Below are 10,655 nucleotides of genomic sequence, written 5' to 3'. Positions count from 1 at the left end.
CTGCCCCCGCCCGAGCTCCGCCCGCCCCCGCCCCCGCCCCGCCCCGGGTCGCCCTCACCGCCCCTCCCAGGGCCCTGTCCGTGGTGCTGATCCCGGCTCTGGGGAGCGCGGCGTGGGGGGAGGGGAGCGGGGATGGGGGAGAGGAGGTGGGCGCGCTCCCATCGGGGGCAGAGGAAGAAGAGGGAGAGTAGGGTGCAGGCATTTGGGGAGACGCAGAGGGAAGTCTGAATCTCCTATGAGCCCCTCCCATGCTCGCCCACTCACCGTCACCCTCAGAATCATCCGCTTATGTCCTCGTGGGCAATTATTTACTCTCACACACTCGCTTCGGGGATCAGCCCGTCACCACATCCAGACAAGCGTCAACTCTCACTCTCAAGCACACACACGGTTTCCCTCCAAGTGGCCAGACACCCACTGCTGCACGCATACACACACACCTATAAGCTGCCTTCTTCCCCTGCACCCACCAGCAAGACACGGCCCCTCGCTCCCCCGCCCCCCGCCCGCTGTCACTCCCCAAATCGCCCGGAGCCGGACAGTCGCACACGGTAGCCACGGGCAGGGCGCACGCCTCCCCCTTCCCGACTCCACCCCGCCTTGGGGCGCCTCGCTGGGTTCTGCACTCCGTGTCCTGCGCCCTCCCTCCGGGCTCACCCGCCTGTGTCCGGGGCAGAAGCTGCAGCGAGGCCAGGAGCAGGCAGAGGCCGGCCCGCGGCTGGCCTAGGCCCCGGCGACTCCCCATCCCGGCGGGGCCCACACCCAAGGTCGGGGACCGGCCGGGCGGCTGCGGGGAGTGGCGACTCCACGGCTCGGTGCACGCACTCGCGGCGGCCAGCTCCACTCGGGATCCGCGGGAGACTGCCCGAGACCGCGCCCTGGCCTCGCCCTGCACTCCCGCGCCCGGCCAGGCGGGACCCGCGAGAGGGGGGGTGGCTGACAGCTGGTGGGGGGAGTTTGGAAAGTTTGTGCTGAGCGCTGATTGGGCGGAGCCCTGGGCCGGCGCTGGGCCCGGCTTGCCCCACCCCACTCCGGAGGAGGAGGGTCACTCCCTCTCAGCCGTAGAATTCAGGGTTCCCGGCTTCCCCCAAACCCTTCCTCCTAGCTGGCCCCCTCAAAGGAGCTCGTAGCCTCATTCAAACTTGAGCCTCCATCCAGGCCCTGGAATTAGGGGTACAGCTTTATACCAAGTTCTTTCTGTGCCTCGGAGGCTCCCTAATGGGATCTCAGCCTCCTGCCAACCTCTCACCCACCTGCCTTACCCCAATCGCTTAGCCCCACGGAAGAGGTACTGCCTCACCCCCACACCTTCCCTTCAGGTTCCTAAACAAGGGGTCCTCTTCCCACCTTAAACCTCACCCCAGATTCTACAATGAGGCTCCCAGACTTGCCCCAAACCTTCATCTGTCCTCCCACATTCCAGAATTGCATGTCCCGCCCCCTCCCCACCTCCCCACAGATTCCCAAGCACCGGCCTTGCTTTCCCCCAAACTCTTATTAACCTTCAATAAAGGGTCCCACCTCCATCCCCAGCCCTCCTCTGCCCAGCTCAGGTCCCCAAAAGGATGCTCTACCCCCAACCCCAAATCTGCACACATACCCCCATTACATGTGAGTGTCTGACTACACCCCAAAACAGCGCTGCCACAGGGAGGAGCGGTTCCCTGCCATTCTGGGGTGGGGCAGAGCCCCCCCTCACCCTACTGGGACCCCCCAGTGTGAAGAGGCCCCCAGGGGGTCAGGTGGAGCTGTCTGTGCCATTGAACAAGAGCAGGCATGTGGGGTCTGAGAGCTTCCGCAGGGAGGAGCCCCAGGGGCGGGCGTGGCCTGGGCCCTGAGCTCCCCCCTCACCACCCAGAGAGAGAAGCCAGCAGTGCCTCCCTCCCAGCCTCTGGCTCCTCAGACAAAGAGCCTCTGTGTCCCTGGAGAGGAGGGGGTGGGGGTCCCTGTGGCCTGAGGGGCAGATGGGGGCTCCCAGGGTAGGGGCAGCAGAGGGACTCTCCCCAAGCTGCTCCTCCTCCCTCCCCGGGGACATCTGAGGCTGAGCCTCTCATAAGGTTTCTGCGCTGCCTTGCCCTGCCTTGCGGGGAGGTTTCTGCTGTATCTGCTGTATCTTCTGACATTCCTGTGCGCATCGGAGAGGACCCCACTAAGACCACCCTCTCTGCCACCTCCTCTCCCTCTCTCCCTCCAATCAGAGACTCTTTGCCCAGAAGACACCACAAGAGAATACTCCTGCTAATTCCCCGGCTTCCTGAAACTCCCTCCGCCCCGAATAATGTACAATCATAATAAAAAGCCCCCAGGTATGAGTGCAGCAGTGAGGAGAACTTTTTACAGATAACAGAAAGGGGGTGTGTTGGGGTTAAGGAATTCCCCCCAGTGCTTGGCCTGGGTCAGCTCAGAATCAGGGCCTCGTGGGGACCCTTCACCCTGCGGGCGGTCCATTCTGAGGATGATCAGGGAGATGGGAGGCAGGAGGCAGGTGCTGCCAGCAGAGGTCCTGCCTCCAGGGAGGGATCAACATGGCCGACCTTCCCCGGACTGTACTGATCTCAGGCTGCTCATCCGGAATCGGCCTGGAGCTCGCAGTGCAGCTGGCTCGTGACTCCAGGCAGCGCTACCAGGGTAAGGGGCCCAGGGCAGGGCGGAGAGGGCAGGGGTGGGCATGGCCTCCAGGACCCTCAGCCCCCTTGGCACTATTTCCACCAGCCCTTACCTTCAGGCCGCATTTGTGGGCTCGGGGAGGACCCAGGACCCGTGGAGCTCCCTTCCCACCTCTCCTTGGGAGTCAACCCCTCATCCAATGAACATTTCTTGAGCACCTACTGGATGCCAGGCACTGTTCTAGGTGCTGGAAATACAGCTGTAAACAAAACAGACCCTGATTCGTGGTGTAGTGGGGGAGGGGAGGGAGGACAGACAACAAGCAGGTTTTAAATTTTTATAATATGTCTAGTGCTAATGAGTGCTAAGAAGCAAAATTAAGCCCTACCGGTTTGGCTCAGTGGATAGAGTGCCGGCCTGCGGACTGAAGGGTCCCAGGTTCGATTCCGGTCAAGGGCATGTACCTTGGTTGCGGGTACATCCCCAGTGGGGAGTGTGCAGGAGGCAGCTGATCGATATTTCTCTCTCATTGATGTTTCTAACTCTCTATCCCTCTCCCTTCCTCTCTGTAAAAAAAATCAATAAAATATATATATTTTTTAAAAAGAAGCAAAATTAAGCAAAGGGAATGTGGTGGGTGGGTAGTAGTTTTAAGAGGGCTGATCAGGGGGGTTCGCTCAGGTGGTCCCTAGGGCTCCCCTTCCCCAGCCCTCCCCAGATTACTGCTCCAAGATAAGCCTCTTAAGTGAATCTGACCTTGAGGGCTCAAGGGCTCCTAGAGGACTTGGCCTCCTGCAATTCTGGAGTCAACTGCCCCAGTCTGCACCCCACCCATGGAGACCTCTGGCCCAGAGCAGGCCGGAGTCAAAGTGGACAGAGGGCTGTTACTTAAGAGGAGGCTGCAGGGGGTGAGGGCATTGTCCCAGTTGGCAGCGCTGCTTCTCCCAGCCCTCTCTCCACCCTCTGTCCTAGACACAGCACAGCTCGGAGCACGGCAGTCTGGGTGCCAGTACGCAGGACAGCGCTGTGCCGCGTGTGTCCCTGGCAAGCGGAGTGTATGAAGCTGCTGAAGGATACGTTTACTGAGTGCTGACAAGGTGCCAGGCTACATGCTTTGCATCTAGTTAGATATTTAATCCGAACAGCACCCCCATGAGGTGCTCACTGTCATTTGACCCATCTTAGAAATAAGGAGAGCCCTGGCCAGGTAGCTCAGCTGGTTAGAGCGTCGTCCGGATACGCCAAGTTTGGGGTTCAATCCCTGGTCAAGGCACATACAAGAGTCAACCAATGGATGCATGGATTCTTAGAGCAATGGATCTATCTTTCTCCCTAAAATCAATGTTTTAAAAGAAAATAAATGAGCCCTAACCGGTTTGGCTCAGTGGCTAGCGCTAGAGCGTCGGCCTGCGGACTGAAAGGTTGCAGGTCCAATTCTGGTCAAGGGCATGTACCTTGGTTGCGGGCACATCCCCAGTAGGAGGTGTGCAGGAGGCAGCTGATCCATGTTTCTCTCTCATCGATGTTTCTAACTCTCTATCCCTTTTCCTTCTTCTCTGCAAAAAATCAATAAAATATCTTTTTTTAAAAAAAGAAAATAGCCCTGCCCGGCTTGGCTCAGTGGATAGAGCGTCAGCCTGCGGATTGAAGGGTCCCAGGTTCGATTCCAGCCAAGGGCACATGCCTGGATTGCAGGCTTGATCCCCGGGGGGAGGGGGGCGTGCAGGAGGCAGCCAATCAATGATTCTCTCTCATCATTGATGTTTCTATCTCTCTCTCCTCCCTTCCTCTCTGAAATCAATAAAGAACTATTTTTTCGAGGCACAGGCTGCCAAAGATTCTTGCCCAAGTTCGCCCAGCTGCAAAGTGGCAGAACCTGGATTGAACCCAGGCAGCCTAGCCCCTGGGACCATCCTTGTCACTGCACTGCATGCAGATGCATGTGACCCCATTCACCTGTGCAGCACCATGAGTCACACAGGCCCACAGGCAACATGCAAATGCCCCCTAGGAGTATGCCTGTGTGATTGTGGGTGCACGCATGGGGGGCGTGCTCACATACAGGCATGTGAGCTCAGCACTCTGATAAAACCAGGTTCAAATCTCAGTTTTAACGCTAACAGAGAGGAAATGTCACCTTCTTGAGCCTTAGTGTGTTAATCTATACGATGGGGATAACTTTACCTACCTGTTCTGGTTACCATTGCTAAATAATAAATCAAAACTTAGGGTGTAGCCCTAGCCAGTTTGGCTCAGTAAGTAGAGCGTTGGCCTGTGGACCGAAGGGTCCTGGATTTGATTCCAGTCAAGGGCACATACCTTGGTTGCAGGCTCCTCCCCAACCCGGGCCCTGGCTGGGGCTCATGCAGGAGGCAACCAATCGGTGTGTTTCTCTCACATCGATGTTTCTCTCTGTCTTTCCCTCTCTCTTCAACTCTCCCTAAAAATCAATGGAAAAATATCCTCGGGTGAGGATTAAAAAAAGAAACAACTTATAGTATAAAAAACTATCATCATTTATCTCACAGTTTACAAAGGCCATGAACTCAGAAGGGCTCAGCTGGGTGGTTCTGATTCAGGGACAAAGGCTACAGCTAGAACAGAGGAGGCTGGAGCATGTCAGGGTTCGGACAAGCATCTCCCTCTCGGGGATCTCAGTGGCTTGAGTTTCCTCCCCAGCTGGTCACCTCAGGACCGCGGGGCTGCTACAGGGTGGCTGATGGCAGCCAGAGTGAGTGTGCCAGCAAACAAGGCAGCGACTGCAGCACCTTTCCTGGCCTCATCTCAGAAGCCACACAACATCACTAGCCCCACAGTCTATTGGTTCACAGCTAGTCACAGATTCAAGGAGAGGGAAAGAGAGTTCATGCTTGATGGGGGAGCGGCAAGGTTCTAGACGAGCACATGCAATGAAAGGTGTCATGGCCGTCTTTGGAAACGTGTTAGTGATCTGACCATAGGGTTCCTGTGCGGGTTCGAGATGGTGCTTATAACAGTGTTCAGCACAGTGTCTGGCACATAGTAGGTATTCAACAAGTTGGAACTCATGCTGATGATGTAAATGTGTATATCATAGCTGCATGTGCACATAGCACATGTGTTGGCCCTAGATGTCTATGCATTTATCCTCAAAGCAATCTGTTTTATAGTTATTTTATTGTCTGGCCTACTAGGCTGTGAATTCCATGAAGGAACAGACTTTATCTTATTTTATGCAAGAGTGTCAGCACCTAGAATAGGACATGGTATGTAGTAGATGCTCAATAAACATGTTGGATGGATGGATAGATGGATGGATGGATAAGCATGTAAAGATATGTACATAAGTGTGAATCTGTGGATGTGTGGTGAATGAAGGTGTGCAAATCTGTGGGTCTCCATCCCTCTGTGACTGCTCAGGCAAGACCACAGAAACGTGCAAGTCCATCCTTAGGGGAAAGAAGCCAGTACCTGCCCCAACTGTTTTCTGTCCCCAGTGGTGGCCACCATGAGAGATCTGGGAAAGAAGGGGACGCTGGAGGCAGCTGCCGGGGAGGCTCTGGGTCAGACCCTCACTGTGGCCCAGCTGGACGTGTGCAGTGATGAGTCAGTGGCCCAATGTCTCAGCTGCATCCAGGGAGGAGAAGTGGACGTGCTGGGTGAGACTGAAAAATCCCTGAGGTCACTCGCCCGCCCCCTCCCTGGCCTAAGCACAGATCCTCATCACAGCAAGGCCCTTTAGTGTCTGGGCACCAGCTCTCTTGCTTCATCAGTATCCTCTCGCCCTGAACAGAAGGGGTAGACCAGTTGGCCAAAAGCCCAAGGCTTAATGGGAATTGAGGAAACAAAATGAAATCTGAGGTCAGAGAGATTTTACTTAAGAAAGCTTCTCACACATGGAGAACATCATATGTGGTTTGATGAATCATTTGGGGAAGGGAGCACGATGAAGAAGTAACTATGATTCCATAACCACGTCTAAGGAGGGTGGGTATGGCTGTTTTGAGGTAATTGGGGTCAGAGTTAAATTGCTCATGCATTGAAGTGGAGGTTGTTCCCAGCAGCCCTTCCCCCTCCCAGGGTTCAGGGTCCCCTATAACAAACGCTGAATTATACGTGAAGAACATCAAGGCTCCACATTTGTCCACCCAAGATACCCTGGACTGACCTGGATTTGGAGTGGGCAGATGGGGTGACTCAGGGGGTGTCCCCTGAGGAGTGACACTGGAAGGGCTGGGGGACTGCAGAGTAACCCTCAGCGTCTCCCCCTCAGTGAATAATGCTGGCGTGGGCCTGGTGGGGCCCCTGGAGGGGCTCAGCCTAGCTGCCATGCAGAAAGTCTTTGACACCAACTTTTTCGGAGCCGTCCGCCTGGTCAGAGCTGTGCTTCCCGGCATGAAGAGGAGGCGGCAGGGCCACATCGTGGTGGTCAGCAGTGTCATGGGGCTACAGGGTAAGCTCTGGGACCCTCCCCGGGGAAGTCCCCCCGTGTCTGACCTTCCTTGGCTGGAAGGATGGCAAATAGGTTTTAGCCATGTTCTAAATGAGCCCATGTTGAGAAGGATTCTGAAGCTCAGAAGGAACAATTCTGGGAAAGATGAACTATGTCTGCCCTGGTGCAGGTCTAGGCAGTGGTGGTATAGATGCTGCCAATGGCCATCGACATCCCAGCACCATCCCCACTTCCAAACACCTCCCAAAATCTCTCCCAACCACTGCCCAATAACACACACACACACACCCCAGAGCTCCTCTTCCTGAGATTCCTCTTTGACAAACACTCGCCACCAGGCCACAGAGCGGCCTAAGTCTGGGATTCTGAAGTTCCTCAGAAGAGAGAGCAGTGATTGACAGTGCCGTCTGCTATGGGCCTGCAATGGAAGCCACCTACTTGCCACCATGCTCTTGGGTTTCTCCTCCTCGAACCCCTCCAGACGCCCTTCCTCCCCTGGGCGGTTCCTCGGATCTGCCCCTTTCCCCAGCTGTCCCCTAGAGAACCCGCCCTATTCCTTATCCTGCCACAGAGAAGCTGCATTTACTTCGCTCATCCAGCCCCATTTACTGCTCAGCAGGACTGAGAAGGGGCCGGCTGATCAGGACTTGTCCTCAGGGCCCTGGGATCCCAGACCCAAGTGGCCCCCAGGGGGAGGAGGATGGAGGGCAGTCAGAGCGTTTCCTGGGCTGAGGGCTGAGGGCTGAGGGCAGAGGGAGCACGGCTGGGAAGCAGTGGCACCTGGCATCCCAGGACAGCCGCCCCCTGGCCCCGTGTGCTCCCATCACACAATACCATACGCCCGTGGCGCTGGCCCCCGATGATAGCTCCTCATTCCAACCCTCAAACCCTCTTCGTCTGTCTCCCAAAGACCCCTTCCCTCTGGACCCACAAAACCCATCACCCAGACCCCAAGGGTCACCTTCCTCCAACCCTCTCAGGTGTCGTGTTCAACGACGTCTACGCAGCCTCCAAGTTTGCCCTGGAAGGGTTCTTCGAGAGTCTGGCCATCCAGCTGCTCCAGTTCAACATCTTGTGAGGCGGGCCCTTGGGCGACGAGGGGAAACAGGGGTGGGGGTGGGGGGAGGGGAGGCGGGAGGGGCAGACAAGGAAAAGGGGGTATCGAGGAGATGGGGGCCGGGAGGGATGAAGTGATGAGGGGGGATGAGGGGTGAGAAGGGAAGAGGGACAGTCATGAGCCAGATGGGGTGAGAGTGTGTTGGGGCACCAGACCCTCCCCCGCCCTGCCCCCAGCATCTCCCTGGTGGAACCCGGCCCCGTGGGCACGGCCTTTGAGGAGAAGCTGCTGGAGCAGGTTTCCACCGCCCAGTTCCCAGGCGCCGACCCCGACACCCTGCGCTACTTCCGGGACCTCTACCTCCCAGCGTCCCGGGAGCTCTTTCGCTGTTTGGGGCAGAGCCCCCAGGATGTGGCCCAGGTGAGCAGGGGACCCCAGGATGCGGATTAGGTACGTAGGGGGCCCTCCCTACAGAACTGCCGTCCCTGCCCGAGCTCAGGGCGCCACCCCACAGGCCATTGTCAAGGTCATCGGCTCGACCAGACCCCCCCTGCGCCGACAGACCAACGCCCGCTACTGCGCCCTGACCGCGCTCAAGGCCGTGGACCCCTCCGGCCGCCTGTACGTGCGATCGGCCCACCGCCTGCTCTTCCGCTGGCCGCGCCTACTGGGCCGAGGCCTCCGCTGCCTGGCCTGCGACTGCTTCCCCACCCGGGTGCGGCCTGGGTGAGCCTCGCCCACCCCTGCCCACTCGTGAACAGCCAGACCTCCCCAGTGCACACCCAGGTCAGAGGCCGCACAGGCCATTCACTCATTCATTCATTCACTCACTCACTCATTCATTCAGCAAATTCAGCCTCCAGGCACAGACCCTCGTGGTCAGGGCTGGGGCAGAGAGAAGGGACCCAGGACCCTGGGCTGAGGAATCCAGAGCAGGAAGCTGGTGCTGGGTCTGGGAAGGCCAGGGGGGCTTCCTGGAGGAAGGGGCATTGTCCATGGACATTGAAGGGTGAGACAGACTGTCTCTCAGCATTTCATTGTCTTGGGCCTGGGAATACAGGGATGATCCAAACACCTCCATCACCCCGCCCGCCCCCCCTCCCCCACCTCAATACACACATGCATAGAGCTGGGTTCACCAGGGGGTCTCCAGACTTTTCTGGTCACGCACACTCCATCAACAAAACGTGTTTGTGCACACACCAGCAATGTGCCTATGCTTTTCATAAAATATAGATTTGTAACCACTAACAATCTCTATATTAAATATTTAATACAGCTCAATTTCTTATGTCTAAATAACAAATTAAAAAGCAATAGGGTCTGCTTCACACCCATTAGAATGCCTAATATCAGCAACAAAAAACGAAACAGAAAATAATACGCGTTGTCAAGGATGTAGAGAAATTGGGACCCTTGTGCATTGTTGGTGAGAGTGTAAAATAGTGCCGCCTCTATGGAAAACAGTGTGGCAGTTCCCTGAACGATGAAAAAGTTATTATATAACCCAGCAAGTTCATATCTGGGTGTGTATTTGCACACCCACGTTCATAGCAGCATGACTCAAACCAGCAACTCAAATGTCCATCGGCGGATGAATGGATGAACAAGTGTGGCCGAGCCATACAGTGAAATGTTACTCAAACTTAAAAAGAAGTTGACACGCCCTAGCTGGTTTGGCTCAGCGGATAGAGCGAGCGTCAGCCTGCGGACTCAAGGGTCCCAGGTTCGATTCGGGTCAAGGGCATGTACCTGGGTTGCGGGCACATCCCCAGTAGGGGGCGTACAAGAGGCAGCTGAATCGATGTTTCTCTCTCATCGATGTTTCTAACTCGCTATCCCTCTCCCTCTCCCTTCCTCTCTGTAAAAAAAATCAATAAAATATATATATTAAAAAAAGAAGTGGACACATGTATGCCATGGATGAAACTTGAGGACATTATCTAAGTGAAATATGCCTTCACAGATAGACAAATACTGTAGGATTCCAATTATATGAGGTCCCTACGGTAGGCAAATTCATAGAGACGGAAAGTAGAATGGTAGATGCCAGGGGCTGGAGGGAGGGGGAGGGGGAGTCGGTGTTTAATGGGGAAAGAACTTCAATTTAGCAAGATGAAGGGTTCAGGAGGTGGATGGTGGTGATAGTTACACGACAATGTGACCGCACTTAACACGAATGAACTGTACACTTAAAAACGTTAAGATGGGCCCTGGCTGGTGTCCTCAGTGGTTGGAGTGTCAGCCTGCACAGGGCAGGGTCTTGGTTCAATCCCCAGTCAAGGGCACATCCCCATCCGGGCGTGTGTAGGAGGCAACCAGTGGATGTATCTCTCTCATATCAATGTTTCTCCGCCCCCCGCCCCCCCCCCCGCCTCCCTTCTACTCTCTCCGAAGAGCAACGAGAAAAACATCCTCAGGTGAGAATTAACAAAACAAAACAAAAATGCTAAGATGCTACATGTTGTGTTTATGTATCTTTTTACCACAATTAAATTATTTGAAAAGTGACAAGGATCCCACCTGAGTCCCCAACCAATGATCCCACGTTTCTTGGCT

The 10,655-nt window shown here is 55.7% G+C and overlaps 2 protein-coding genes across 2 annotated transcripts in view; one reads left to right on the top strand and one right to left on the bottom strand.

Moving 5' to 3' along the window:
- The window catches only part of COL5A3 (collagen type V alpha 3 chain), an 11,837-nt gene extending 10,994 nt beyond the window's left edge, over positions 1-843 (bottom strand). The window contains exon 1 of the mRNA XM_014446452.2: positions 658-843. Coding sequence (XP_014301938.1) covers positions 658-745 — 88 coding nt within the window. The 5' untranslated portion in view covers positions 746-843. The remainder of the gene's footprint in view (positions 1-657) is intronic.
- A 1,641-nt stretch (positions 844-2,484) lies between these two features.
- Positions 2,485-10,655, top strand: part of RDH8 (retinol dehydrogenase 8 (all-trans)) — a 12,869-nt gene continuing 4,698 nt past the window's right edge. Inside the window, exons 1-6 of the mRNA XM_014446426.2 lie at positions 2,485-2,628; positions 6,084-6,245; positions 6,860-7,039; positions 8,020-8,113; positions 8,333-8,516; positions 8,611-8,822. Coding sequence (XP_014301912.2) covers positions 2,526-2,628; positions 6,084-6,245; positions 6,860-7,039; positions 8,020-8,113; positions 8,333-8,516; positions 8,611-8,822 — 935 coding nt within the window. The 5' untranslated portion in view covers positions 2,485-2,525. The remainder of the gene's footprint in view (positions 2,629-6,083; positions 6,246-6,859; positions 7,040-8,019; positions 8,114-8,332; positions 8,517-8,610; positions 8,823-10,655) is intronic.

This window comes from Myotis lucifugus, unplaced genomic scaffold, assembly GCF_000147115.1.
Source record: "Myotis lucifugus unplaced genomic scaffold, Myoluc2.0 scaffold_539, whole genome shotgun sequence".
NCBI classification, from domain to species: Eukaryota; Metazoa; Chordata; class Mammalia; order Chiroptera; family Vespertilionidae; genus Myotis; species Myotis lucifugus.
The sequence above is the reverse complement of the archived record's forward strand: the minus strand, read 5'-3'. Positions and strand labels throughout refer to the sequence as shown.